At 40.2% G+C, this 15,014-nt stretch overlaps 1 protein-coding gene and 1 non-coding gene across 4 annotated transcripts in view; both read right to left on the reverse strand.

Moving 5' to 3' along the window:
* The window catches only part of FANCM (FA complementation group M), a 56,548-nt gene extending 42,727 nt beyond the window's left edge, over nucleotides 1–13,821 (reverse strand). For all 3 annotated transcript variants that reach the window (XM_060096274.1, XM_060096273.1, XM_060096275.1), the window contains exons 1-5: nucleotides 13,208–13,821; nucleotides 12,466–12,638; nucleotides 9,345–9,422; nucleotides 5,551–5,709; nucleotides 338–469 (exon numbers count right to left, since the gene is read on the reverse strand). In XM_060096274.1, coding sequence (XP_059952257.1) covers nucleotides 338–469; nucleotides 5,551–5,709; nucleotides 9,345–9,422; nucleotides 12,466–12,638; nucleotides 13,208–13,742 — 1,077 coding nt within the window. In that variant the 5' untranslated portion in view covers nucleotides 13,743–13,821. The remainder of the gene's footprint in view (nucleotides 1–337; nucleotides 470–5,550; nucleotides 5,710–9,344; nucleotides 9,423–12,465; nucleotides 12,639–13,207) is intronic.
* TRNAG-ACC (transfer RNA glycine (anticodon ACC)) lies at nucleotides 6,906–6,978 on the reverse strand. The gene has a single exon. It is a non-coding gene; the product is annotated as a tRNA-Gly (tRNA).
* Nucleotides 13,822–15,014: the final 1,193 nt, after the last annotated feature.

Here is a 15,014-nt window from a genome sequence, read left to right on the forward strand (position 1 = left end):
ACTGTGATGCTTAATCCAACCTCGGTATGGAGATTTAAGACTAAATGCTATCGGTCTAAAAGTTAGTTAAAATCTACCCTCTTATGACCCTTTGACTTTGCAAAACAGAAGTACTAAAAGACCAATTCTTAATTAAAAGTTATAAGATAAATTTATCTTAATTCACATCATTAAACCGTATTCCTGCTAGATCTTTTTCATGTTTTTAGAAACTATATAAACCATCCCTGAATTCTTGATGAGCTAATATATACCAAAAAACAATCATTATTTACATTTCATCCTGGTTCTAAGTAAAAACGTAGTCTATCAGCAAAATTTATTTTAAAATACCTACCACAATACTTGGAGATGGGTTTTTCCTAAATTGATCTCTTGCCAGAATTATCTGGTATTTTGTTAGATTGGGAATATCCCTTCTCATCAAAACATTCCTCTGGATCAAAGAACTTGCAAGTGCTTCCAAAATCTGCAAATTTCAAAGAAATTTAGTTTAAGTTTATTTTAAAATCCTTTTAAAAATATATTTCCTCACATACTAAAATAGTTTTATATATTAAATTATATATTAAATAAAGTTTGTCTTAAAATGAATTTTTAAGTAAACACAGAGAGATGATAAACTTTTAAAGTACTTGACAATTATCCCCAGATAATCCATGTGAGAGTCAGCACAAGCAATTATTAGATTCAACGATAATTCAAGAACATACGTGTTGGGCTTTCCTGGTGGTGCAGCAGTTAAGAATCCGCCTGCCAATGCAGGGGACATGAGTTCAAGCCCTGGTCTGGGAAGATCCCACGTGCCACAGAACAACTAAGCCCATGCGCCACAACTACTGAGCCTGCGCTCTAGAGCCGCGAGCCACAACTACTGAGCCCGTGGGCCTAGAGCCTGTGCTCTGCAACAAGAGAAGCCACCACAATGAGAAGCTGGTGCACTGCAACGAAGGGTAGCCCTTGCTCGCCGCAACCAGAGAAAAAGCCCGTGCACAGCAACGACGACTCAATGCAGCCAAAAATAAAATAAATAAATTTATTTTTAAAAAACACAAAAAACGAACATATGTGTTTGTCTGTTTATTTCTTTTCTTTTTTTTTTTTTTTTTTTTGTGGTACACGGGCCTCTCACTGCTGTGGCCTCTCCCATTGAGGAGCACAGGCTCCAGACCTGCAGGCTCAGCGGCCATGGCTCACGGGCCCAGCCGCTCCGCGGCATGTGGGATCTTCCCAGACCGGTGCACGAACCCGTGTCCCCTGCATCGGCAGGCGGACTCTCAACCACTGTGCCACCAGGGAAGCCCGTCTGTTTATTTCTTAACTCTCCTCCTCTCCCTCCAAACTAAGCACAATGAAAGGAGGGCCTTGATTTTTTGCTCTGTTGCATCTTCAGGGCCTAGAACAAGTCTAGCACATAGGTAAATATTTGTAGAGTGATGACTAAATAAAAATTCCTTGAGTACATTTAATTTCATTCACTGATTCATTCTCTCAAAAATATTCATTAAGGGACTTCCCTTGTGGTCCAGTGGTTAAGAATCTGCCTTCCAATGCAGGGGAGGCGGGTTCAATCCCTGGTTGGGGAACTAGGATCCCACATGCCGCAGGGCAACTAAGTCTGCACGTCACAACTACTGAGCCCACATGCTCTGGAGCCTGCGTGCCACAACTAGAGAGCCCGCGCCACAACTAGAGAAGCCCACGTGCCATAATGAAAGATTTTGCTTGCCACAACAAAGATCCCGCGTGCCACAACTAAGACTTGACATAGCCAAATAAATAAATAAATAGATATTTTAAAAAATATATTCATTAAGTATATACTATATATCAAGCATTGTTCCTGATGCTGGGGATATTGTGGATGAGACAAATGAAGTTAGAATAATTTTGATTATGATAACACATTTAAGAACCTAAAACTCAGTAATGCTTTGTAGAGTCTTTGATGGGAAGGGGGTCACTATTTTATAAGTGGACAAAGAGGCTTTCTTTCTTTCTTTCCTTCCTCCCTCCCTCTCTCCCTTCCTTTCTTTCTTTCTTTTTTTGGGGGGGTGGGGGGAGGAGCAGCAATTGTGCTGCCCGGGCACCCCCTGCCTCATCCGTCGTCCAGCCCCAGGATGCAGAGGAGCGGGCCCTTGGATTGTGACCTTGCCAGCGCCCTTCCACCTCCCAGCAGCCCGTTTCCCACACTAAGGTTCCTGGCTGGGGATGGACCGCTCTGGGCCAGGGCTGCCTCTGGTACCAAGCAGCAGGAGAGACGGTGGCCTGGGTTGGGCAAGCAACGGAGCCTACTGCTGCATGAGTGACAGCAGGGTGCTCTCAGGGGAGAACTGGGCATGCAGGCTCCCACAGTTCTCCACGTGTTCATGCCACCAAAGATGGTTTCTTTTAAGAGGTAATACTTGACATCTGAATGATAAAGTATGCCTAGCCTGAGAAGTTCTGAAGACAGAGCATTCCAGGGAGGGAAACAGCAGACAAAAGGTCCTGAGCTTGATGCCATAGTGAAGGTAAAAAGCGACCTCCAAATGAAGACCTACTACAGCAATATGTAATTTGCCTAAGTTTTATTTCCTAAAATATAGCTATTTTAGTACATTTCAATCTTTCCTCTCTTCTAGCTTTGCTGATCAGCTTTGCTGACCACATGTGCCTAAAGAAGCACTCTAAAAAAATCAATAAAGTTAAATTATTATGTGATTATACAAATTACAACTTTTATATTCTTATAAATGGAGTGATCTTAATCATAACCAAATGTATTAGCATTTATGAGATAATTACCAGAAACACTTTGCCATATCTTAAATTATTAACACTTAGAATTTTGTTACAAATAATTTAAAAACAAAAAACAAACCATATTTCTATAAAACTTCTTTTTAAGAAAGACTTATTAAAGATTAAATGATAGATAAACTTTCTGGTTATTCATTCCAGAATAACAAACTACTTCAAAACATCATAGGTTAGGGCTTCCCTGGTGGCGCAGTGGTTGAGAGTCCGCCTGCCGATGCAGGGGACGCGGGTTCGTGCCCCGGTCTGGGAGGATCCCACATGCCGCGGAGCGGCTGGGCCCGTGAGCCATGGCTGCTGGGCCTGTGCGTCCGGAGCCTGTGCTCCGTAATGGGAGAGGCCACAACAGTGAGAGGCCCACGTAAGACAAACAAACAAAAACATCATAGGTTAAAACAACAACCATTTCATTTGCTTGTGATTCTTTTTCTGCAGGGAAGAATTCAAGCAGGTAACAGAGAGGGCCTAGAAGGGATGATGACACAGTAACAATGAACATATCTAGTGCCCATGTCTTGGTTTCTAAATACAACTCTTCCATAGAAGGAATAAGGATTCCTTGGAGAAATGGTTGATTCTATGGCTGGGACAGGACAACTACTAAATGAACATAAAATATCTTGTAATACCAGAAAGTTAGGAACTAGTCCTCCCCCAACCAACCCCCTGCCCCCAACAAAAAGTGAATGTCTAAAGGACACAGGAGCCATCTTAAAGGAACTCCTAATGGCCAAAGCTGTAACAATCTGAGCAACAAAATTAATGATAGTACAGAACTTAACCCACAGGAAAAAGAAATTATCCATTAACATAGTAATTATCCATACTAATATAAAGGATTGAAAAAGTAAATTGGGGAGAAGAAACAGCTCTTCATTATAGAAGAATTCAAATTAACAAATGTAAAAGAAATGAGGGAAACAAGAAACAATGATTAGGCAAATACTACAGGAATAACTGTTGTAGGCAAGAACGATCATTATATGCTAAAGTTAGTGGACAAAATATTTTGAGAATCAGGGTATTTGCATAGTCTCAACATATCTTCCCACTGGAACTCTCTATATTATTTTTGCAAATTTCCTAAAAGTCTAAAATTATTGCAAAAAAATATATTAAAAATAAAAAAGAATTCTGTCAGGGCATTGCAGTGACAGCTCGTCTCTGCTCCTGATGTCTAGAGTCTCAGAGAGCTGGGAGCTTGCTGAAATAGCTCAACTGAGGCTATGTGTCTGCACCCTCAGTTCTAGCTATCCTCTGGCTCCTCCTTTCTCCTCAGCATGGTTAACTTGAGGCTCACCATGGCTAACTTAGGGTTCACCAAATTCTATTGGTCAACGTCAGCCTAGGGTAAGCCTAGATTCTAGGGAGGGGGAAATGTATCCTGCCTCTCAGTGGGAAGAGTAGCAAAGAATTTGTAGCCATCTTTTTTTTTTTTTCGGTACGCGGGCCTCTCACTGTTGTGGCCTCCCCCGTTGCGGAGCACAGGCTCCGGACGCGCAGGCCCAGCGGCCATGGCTCACGGGCCCAGCCGCTCCGCGGCATATGGGATCCTCCCAGACCGGGGCACGAACCCGTATCCCCTGCATCGGCAGGTGGACTCTCAACCACTGCGCCACCAGGGAGGCCCTGTAGCCATCTTTAATCCACAGCAATGAGGATATAAAAACAAGGTTTTCTCCTAGCATGACAATAATTATGAACTTTAGAAAACCAATTGCTACCCCAAATTTCTCCCATTGAAAGTGATAACTGCCTAAGCAGTTGTCTTACAGCTACAGTATTGACATTTGGACCAGATAATTCTTTGTTGTTGGGGGGGCTCTCCTATCCATTGCAGGATGTTAAGTAGCATTCCTGGCCTCTATACACTAGATGCCAGTAACAAGTCCACTACCCACACCCTCCAGTTAGAACAATCAAAAATGTGTCAATGGGCTTCCCTGGTGGTGCAGTGGTTGAGAATCAGCCCGCCAATGCAGGGGACAAGGGTTCGAGCCCTGGTCTGGGAAGATCCCACATGCCGCAGAGCAACTAAGCCCATGTGCCACAACTACTGAGCCTGCGCTCTAGAGCCCGCGAGGCACAACTGCTGAAGCCTGCACGCCTAGAGCCCGTGGTCCACAACAAGAGAAGCCACTGCAATGAGAAGCCCGCGCACCGCAACGGAGAGTGGCCCCCGCTCGCCGCAACTAGAGAAAGCCCGCGTGCAGCAACGAAGACCCAACGCAGCCAATCAATCAATAATGTGTCAAGACATTGCCAAATGCCACCAAGTGGGCAAGATGGTCCCCAGTTGAGAAACACTGCTGTACAAGGGATCAGGGAGGAATATATTGAAAATATATTCCCTTACAAAGAAAGTTCTGGTTGAATTTGTATACATGTTTTGGGTGTGTTCACTATGTGAAAATTCACTGTGCTGCACACTTACATTTAATGTACTGTGCTGTTCATATATGTTTGGGGGGGCTGGTTATACTGCAATTAAAAGGTTTACTTAAGAAAATACAAAATCAAATTGGCTTTAGAAATGGTCCATCATTTTGTATTTCCTCTTTAACTAATAGTTTGCCAGTACATACAAAACATGGCGCTCATACTGAAAGTTGTCATTTCAAAGAATTTTTTACCATATTAATTATATAAATGATTATAACTATACATTCTCACAGTCAGATTCTGTTAACTAAAATAATTACATTATCAGTTCATTTATTAAAACCCTGAATTATGATCAAAATGGCTTACCTGTATATATGCCTTTTGGATAGCTCCAAGTTCTTCACCAAGGGGAACAACAAGCTTTTCAACTCGTCTTTCATGAGAGTATGGCAAAATATCCGGAGAATCTTCAGAACGAATCTCTATCTGCCCAATTAGTAGATTAGTAATAACCTGTTGCACAGCCTACAGAAAATCAATTAAGTATGATTATATATTATATTACTTATTAAATTTTTTTAGTTTGTCACTAACAAAAATAAAATAGCAATAAGTTTTTGAAAAAAATTAGAAATTTATATCATTAAATATTTTTTAAAACTACAAATTATAGCACATCAGGAGTGGCACAATTGGGGAAAATGCTTTTGAAACATCTGTCTTGCATGCCAAGCATCCAAGAGATAAAATGTCCAACAAGTTCCTCAAATGTGTTTTGTGCTTTCCAATGGTAGTGTTATATCCTGTCAATATTTATAAAGACTCAGACAAAACAGAAGTTTCAGATTAGCAAACCAAATCCCCAAAACATTATATAACAGTCAATTTTAGAGCCAGAACTAAAACCCAGATTTCCTGATTCCCTGGCAAATACTTTTTTCCACTGATTTTTTATGGGGAAAACAGAGAAGTCCTGTTACTACTAAAGGATACAAATGTACCTTGGAAATACTTTACAAACTGACTTGTTAAGAAACTGAGGGCACAGGTCCTACGCTAAATCAATTATTAATAAATGAGTGGAGGGAATTCCCTGGCAGTCCAGTGGTTAAGACTCCACACTTTCATTGCCAAGGGTGCAGGTTTGATCCCTGGCTGGGAACTAAGATCCCACAAGCTGCAGGTGTGGCCAAAAATAAAAATAAATGAGTGGAATATTTTCCATTTAAATCAATATATATACTGTGAATATATTTCTGGAGCTAAATTTCATTCACCAAAAGCTTATAAAGGAACTTAATTGTAAAAATAGGGAATTTAAGAAAAAACAGAAAACCTGTTGGTATAAACAACTGCTGTACCATTAGACCACAGTACTATTGGGTGTGATGAAAAAAAAGAATGGAAGGGAGAGATGGATGGATGGAGGGAAGGATGGAGAAAGAATCCTGAAAGTATCCAGAAATTAAGAACTCTTTTTTTTTAAACTAGTAAAGCCTCATGGGCTTAGTTTCAGACAAAAAATACTCTAGGGCAAGAATCACATCTTAGTCACTTTTGTATTCCCAACACCTAGTATAATGCCTAATACAGTAGTACACTATAGTTACTGAATGTCCACATACATTCAAACTCTAGAGTAAATATATGACCATTTTATAAAATTGACTAAGACTTCAATATTTTGTTTTCCTTTGGCCGCACAGCATGTGGGATCTTAGTTCCCCGACCAGGGATTGAACCCGTGCCCCCTGCGTTGGTAGCACAGAGTCTTAACCACTGGACCACCAGGGAAGTCCCAGACTTTAGTATTTTTAATCATTCATTCATTCAAGAAATATTTGAGTAACTCCCATATGCCAGGTATTGAATTGCTGACAGAGGTATAACCAAGATAGACATAATCCCTACATTCATGTAGGTACTATTTTAGTGGAACAAAAATACAACAAATAAATGAATAAGCAAAAGAATGACAGATTGTGATAGATATTAAGAAGAAAATAACAAGATAGGTAGAGTTGACTTTTCATAGCTTAAGAGTGAATTTTTCTGAAGAGGTGATATTTAAGCAGAGACTTGATGACTAAAAACAATCAAGCATGTTTAAACAAGGTTGGGCAGAAATGATAGGATAGAAATTTCTAAAACTAATCGAGGCTATGGACAGAAGGAAAAAAGTGTGTGGCTTGGCAGAATTGAAAGCTACCTTTGAAATTATCCAGAACCTAACACAGAAGACCATTCACAGCTACTAAATTAGAATGTCATGGGATAACGCTCAAAATCTGCATCCTCCAATAAAGGAAACCTGAGCTCCCTGGAGAAATGGTGGATTCCACAGCGGGGACAGGAAAAATACTAAATGAACATAAAATATCTTGTGATGCCAGTAAGTTAGGAAGTGTTCAAAACAAACACACAAACTAAAGTGCATTCTAAAGGACACAGGAGCCATCTTCAAGGCACTCTCAATGGCCCAATCTAGAACAATCAAAATTATTAATGATAGTATTGGATTGTAGCCCATAATATATATATATATATATATATATATATATCCATTAGTCCATATTGATGTAAAGACCTGAATTAAAAATAAATGAGGAGGACTTCCCTGGTGGCGCAGTGGTTGAGAATCCACCTGCCAATGCAGGCGACACGGGTTCGGGCCCTGGTCCAGGAGGATCCCACGTGCCGCGGATCAACTAAGCCTGTGCGCTACAACTACTGAAGCCTGTGCTCTAGAGCCCGAGCTCTGCAACAAGAGAAGCCACAATAATGAGAAGCCCCCGCTCTCCGCAACTAGAGAAAGCCCGTGTGCAGCAACGAAGACCCAATAACAAAGACCCAATGCAGCCAAAAATAAATAAATAAATTTATTTTTTAAAAAATAAATAAAAATAAAAATAAATAAATGAGGAGAGAAGACAGCTTTTCACAACAGAAGAATTCAAATTTTAAAATGTAAAAGAAATGAGGGAAGGAGGAAATAATGATTTGGCAAACAGCACAGAAATAATTGTTGCAAGCAAGAACCATCACTGGATGTTAAAACAGAATATTTACAGTCTCATACAGTCTCATTACAGTCTCATTAATAGTCTCATAGTATCTCCCCCACAACCGACTTAATTAAAAAGGGAAAAACAGGGCCTCCCTGGTGGCGCAAGTGGTTGAGAGTCCGCCTGCCGATGCAGGGGATACGGGTTCGTGCCCCGGTCTGGGAGGATCCCATATGCCGCGGAGCGGCTGGGCCCGTGAGCCATGGCCGCTGAGCCTGCGCGTACGGAGCCTGCGCGTCCGGAGCCTGTGCTCCGCAACGGGGGAGGCCACAACAGTGAGAGGCCCGCATACCGCAAAAAAAAAAAAAAAAAAAAGGGAAAAACAGTAGTTTTACAATAGAGAAACCAGAAAGTCATCATCTGAACCAAGTCAAAATTAACAGCACCAGTAATAAGACAAATCATCATGTATTCTCGGATACAATGCACTAAGAAAGGTACAGCATCATTTCTGGGGTATGCTTGCCCAAAACGCATACATAGCCTCACTCCAATCATAAGAAAACATCAGACAATCCCAAATTGAGGGATATTCTACAAAATAACTGGCACCTACTCTTCAAAAGCATCAAGGTCATGGAAGACAAGAAAAGAATGAGGATTGTCACAGACTGGAAGGTACTGAGGAGACGTGAAAACTAAATGCAATGTGGGATCATAGACTGGACCCCAGAGCAGAAAAGGACCCTGGTGGGAAAACTGGCAATAGTCAAATAAGATTTGCAGATCAGTTACTAGTGTTGTACCAATGTTAATTTCCTGGTTTTGATAATTTTACTATGGTTATGTAATATGTTAACATTAGGGGAACCTGAGTGAAGGATATACAGACTTTAATTTTTGCAAATTTTCTGGAAGTCTAAAGTCATTTCAAAATAAAACAGTAAAAATTTAAAAAACAGCTTTAGGTGATTCTTTGGCACACTGAAGTCTGAAGACTCTAATGTAGATAGTCTCTTACAACCATAGAAGAAAAGGTATGCATCTTATATGAAATGCTGTACTCCTGATGTTAAACTAAATATTAGAATGGAAAACTGATCTGGTCACATACAAAAGTACTTATTTTCTTAAACATTAATAAATTTTACTTACCTTTATATCACTACCTGGTGTGGCACTAAGAGCCAAGATTCTAAAGTGATTTGTATATTTGACTAGTTCTCTTACAACCTTAAAAAAAAACAAACAAACAATTCTGTAATTTCATCTGCCCAATACAAAAATAAAAATGATTCTGTTAAACAAGCTAGTATATCTGATCCACTATCATTGTTCCTTATTTAGAGTACTGATGGGCTAGCAGATGGAACTATCTAGTTATGTTATCTGAAGAGCAAATGATTTAGGTTTATACGCTATCCCAATGAAAAACACTTTAGGGTTTCTTCTATACATAAAGCTACAACATCAAGGCCTATACTGAGGCAAATCAAAATATTCAAAGGGCTAATTCAAGAGCAAATGGTAGAAAAAGATCAAGCTTATTCTCCATTGCTTGGGCCACAGTCTAGGCTTACAGCTATATCCATATGCACACTTGCCAGATTAAGATAAATCATAACACAAAAATAGAAAAAAAAATTAAATACAGGGACTTTCCTGGTGGGGCAGCAGTTAAGAATCCACCTGCCAATGCAGGGAACACGGGTTCGACCCCTGGTCCGGGAAGGTCCCTCATGCCGCGGAGCAACTAAGCCCATGAGCCACAACTACTGAGCCTGTGCTCTAGAGCCTGCGAGTCACAACTACTGAGCCCACGTGCCACAACTACTGAAGCCTGCACACCTAGAGCCCGCAACACCTAGAGCCCGCACACCTTGTGCTCTACAACAAGAGAAGCCACTGCAATGAGAAGCCCTCACACCACAATGAAGAGTAGCCCCTGCTCGCCGCAACTACAGAAAGCCCACGCGCAGCAATGAAGGCCCAACACAGCCAAAAATAATTAATTAATTAAAAAAAAATTAAATACAAATATGAAATTAGATTTGAAATGAAAAATGTTTGTTTTAGGAAAGATTTTAAAGAAGTTAGATTTCATGTGGAAGGCTCAAAATTTTTAAATTAAGTTTATTCATAAAAGAATAAGACTAATTTGGGGTAATTTTTTAAATTTAAATTCCCTTTTAAACCCTAAAACATTTTCCAAGGGGCACCAAAGCATCTCTCTAGGCTTTACAGTTTGAATTCAACACCCACTTCTGGTATAATCAATACTGGATAATTTGCCAGATTCCCACATGCCCCAGTACAAGGAAAAAGGACCCCTAAGTAAACTGAGTCACAGAAACAGCTCTTAGTATCCCATAGTTCCACATTAGATGTAGGAAACTAAAAGCAGATTATTTTTTTTAATTGAAGTATAGTTGATTTACAATACTGTCTTAGTTTCAGGTGTACAGCATAGTGATTCAGTATTTTTGCATATTATAAAACATTATAGATTATTACAAGATAATGGGCATAATTCCCAGTGCTCTACAGTAAATCGTTGTTGCTTATCTATTTTACATATAGTAGTTTGTATCTGTTAATCCCATACCCTAATTTGTCCCTCCCCCCTTTCCTCTCCCCTTTGGTAACTACAAGTTTGTGCTCTATGTCTGTGAGTCTGTTTCTGTTTTGTATATACATTCATTTGTATTATCTTTTTAGATTCCACATATAAGTGATATCATATAGTATTTGTACTTCTCTGTTTGATTTATTTCACTGAGTGGCAAATGACAATATTTCACTCTTTTTTATTGCTAATATTCCAGTGTGTGTGTGTGTGTGTCATATATATATATGCCACATCTTTTTAATACAATCATCTGTTGATGCACATTTGGATTGCTTCCATGTCTTGCTATTGCAAATGGTATTAAAACTAGATTATCTTAAAACTGCTCTGATTTCAACCCATGACAAAGATGAATTCAATGAGACTCAAACTGAATATTGATTAATACTCAAAAATATTATTTATGGAGTTTTTTAAAACATGATACAGAATACATTTAAAGATAGAACATTATAGGGAATTCCCTGGCAGTCCAGTGCTTTCACTGCCAAGGGCCCAGGTTTAATCCCTGGTCGGGGCACTAAGATCCCACAAGCCACAAGCCATGAGGCACCGCCAAAAAAAACCCAGATAGAACATTATACTTAATGGAGACTTAAGAACAACTGTCCTAATTAAAAACTGATACAAGACAAAATGTCCCTGATACATTACTTTTTTTCCAGGAGGGATTCTCAAGCATTTTATAGAAGTGGTGTTGTGTTTGTAACCCAGGAAGCTACATTCTTCAACAAGCTGTATGCCTGTTGGAAACTATATCTGGAAGATTCAGTGTAGTATAAATTCTTAGTGCTATTTATATATTAAAGAAGTCAGTCATGTCTCATTGTACTCAGTGAAAGCACAAGCCTTGTAGTTAAAAAGAAAATCACTTAATGTGTAGAAATTTTCTGAAAATAAAATAAAGTTGCTAAGGGGAGTTCTCTGGTGCCTAGTGGTTAGGATTCTGGGCTTTCACTGCCATGGCCTGGCTTCAATCCCTAATCAAGGGAACTGAGATCCTGCAAGGCATGCAGCACAGCCAAAAAAAAAAAAAAAAAAAAAAGTTGCTAAATATAAGCTAAATGTACGAAATGAATTCCACAGAGTTAGAATAAAATTTTTAAAATGCTCCTTTCAAGCAGAAACTTTAACACACTGGGTATTAATTTAACTTGGAAAAATATATCTATTTCCTGGCTGAGATCAACTCTAGCAATTCTCGAGAAGATAATACAGAGATATAATAATACTTAAAAGTCCCCAAGGACACTGCTTTACAAAATCACAAACTGGCAGTGAAATTCATCTCTTTGCACTAAATGAAATAAACTTTCCCTCTACTCTTACTCTATACCCTCTCCCTAGTATCACCACCTATTATTGTTTTAACTACCTACAATTATATGGTAGTGGATCACTGCCTCAACGAGACTCTCATCATCTACATCTGACACTAATAGTCTTGTTTAAATTTAAAAAACAAACAACAGCAGAGACTGATTTAAATGGATGAAGGAAAGTATTTCCTATCACCATCTGTTGAGATAATAGATATAAGGCTTTTTTCATAATAATATCATCAGTAACTTCCATCATTAATAATTATTCCCCAAAATGCTCTTCATCAATATACTTACACTATAAAATACGTTTTAACAAAATTACCTGGCAATAAGCATAATTTCCAAGAGCTTTATGAGCTTCATCAATAACTAGACACTTTATTTCAGCAGCAGGGCAAGCTCCTCTAGAAAGATCATTTACCATGACTTGAGGTGTAAGAAAATGGACTCTTTTACTGCGCCATATTTCCTTCCTGGTGAAAGCTTGAGTAGATCCTGTAAATAAAAGTGACATTGTACATTCTAAACTACTCCCGACTTATCTGTAAAATATAAATAACCTGGCCTATTTTCAGAATGCATTCCTGCTTTGGTAATGTGCTTTCAAGATGATAATTAGACAAATCATGGGAATGCATTTTAAAGATTTGTTGTGGTCCCAATATCAATGCTGGCTTTTACCTAAAACCACGACTAGACTGCCATTAGAGAATTCCTACAAAATGACATAATATTTGAAGAGAACAAAATTCTTCAACTGGGAAATCCTTCTGCGGAAGGAACTCATGTTCACTTACCGATGGGGTATACACACATAATCACTTCAAAATGCTTTGACAAGATACAGGAATTCTCTGAAGATTGAATAAAGCAACCCTATGCATTAGAGCTGGACTTGCTACAAGTAGATGATGTTTCAAGGGAGAAGACGTAAAATAAGCATATTGTGATCTGAGGACTATTCCACACGGGTCAGGAATTCCTTTAACGCTATTTCCCAGAACGCATACTTTTCCCTGGGTCCCAGCTCTTAATTTCAAATTAGCCCACTGTTTCTAAGATACCTGTCATTTCGGCCATGTGGGACTGCGGGATACCCATCACCCGGTAGCAAGCCTCGATCTGCTGTGTCACCAAAGGTTTCGTGGGGGCCATGAAGACAACCTTGCCGGAGGGGAACCAGCGGTAGAAATTGTACATGACTACGGCGGCAATAAAGGTCTTTCCCAAGCCGGTAGGCAGACACACCAGCGTGTTGCAGAACAGAGCGGTCCTGGCGATGTGCAGCTGGTAGTCCCGCACCGGGCAATTAGTAGGGTAAATCCACAGGGCGCCCGCTGAGGTGCAGAACCCGCCATTCTCTAGACTCAGCTGCCGCTCTGCATCGTACACCGCGACCAGCAACACATCATCGTCCGACTCGGGCTGAGCCTCTGTCGCCTCCGCCGCCTCTGCTGCCTGTGCCGCTGCAGGAAAACTCGCCCCGGAGATGCCAGGGCTCTGAGGCTGCTCAGTTCCAGAGCTGCAACTCGGAGCCCCAGTGGATCGGGAGACTCTTGAACCCCACGTCTGAAAAAGCGTTCTTTGCCGCCCGCTCATTAGGCCGACGACCACCGAAGGCTTCTCTCAGACGCCAGCAGCTGCTGCAGCTCAACAGCCTCCGTTCCAATCCCCATCGGTTATCTTCGCATTAAAAAACACTAGAACTAGAAGGCGGGACTGAGGCCCGTTTATCCAGTTGAAAGTGCCGCCACTGAGTTTGCGTGGGGAAAATGATTGGCGGGCTTCCCGGAAACGCCGCGGCTCTCTCGGAGACGCATGCGCGTTGTTATGGAGCCACCCTAAATTTGGTCCCCTTGTCAATTTCTTTTCGACTCTAAAGTTGGGTTCCGTTTCTAATGACGAGGTGTCCGGGCATCACTGCGAAATTGATGCCTCTTATAAATAATACAATAAATAAACTTGAGGTCCAGAAACAATGGATACCCATTTTTTTTAACTTAACGTTATTGAGAGTCTAACTTGCCTTATTCCTTGTGGTTGGCCATGTTTTTAAATCGGAAGATGAGGTGAAAAACAAACATGTTTAGATAAAATTAAATAATGTGTCTTATTTCTCTATCCAGGCTGAGAAAACAAAACGCCAGGTCTCTTTTTCAGGAGTGACAACCCATTATCTTAATATTTTGTATTGCTAAAAGGGAAGTGAATGGTTTGGTCCTGATATTCGTTGGAAAATCCGAAGGAAAAAAAGCAAGGCGTCCTGATGCTCCACCAATTACATCTTCATAAATGATATAGAGCAGTAAGCGTCGGGGTGATATTATTCTACTCTAGCGATAGCATTCTACCTCAGACTTGGATACAATTCCCGGCTTCTCCCCTCTAAAAGTGGCGACTTCGAGTAACCTCTGTAGATTTGTTTCTTCGTGTATTGAGGAAAAATACACACACATAATGAGGTTGTTTGGACCGCTAATAATGTCACCCCCTCATCGCCACCATCAGTAAGCGCCATCCTGCGTGTAGCCACTTTACATTGTTTTATATGGTCAAGTGTCTGGACTTGCTTTTAGACATGCTGTTTATCATATGTTTGTATTTGGGAGGGGGAAGGGAACCGGTTGTATTTTAGTTTGATTTATGTGAGTTTTAAAAGGAAAGTGGTGGAATATAGGTTGTTCTGATGGACAAGAACTGAGCCAAGCCACATGTGAATCTTTAGGCTAGAACTAGATAAAATGAGATTAGATGTCTGAATGCTTTTGTTTCCTTTAAACAGATTAAAGACTTTAAATGCATAGCAGCTTGTCGGTAATAAACAAGTGTGGGTAATGGCTGGTAAACAATCACTACCATCGGAGGTCGTCG

This window comes from Mesoplodon densirostris, chromosome 4 (assembly GCF_025265405.1).
Source record: "Mesoplodon densirostris isolate mMesDen1 chromosome 4, mMesDen1 primary haplotype, whole genome shotgun sequence".
In the NCBI taxonomy this organism is placed as follows: domain Eukaryota; kingdom Metazoa; phylum Chordata; class Mammalia; order Artiodactyla; family Ziphiidae; genus Mesoplodon; species Mesoplodon densirostris.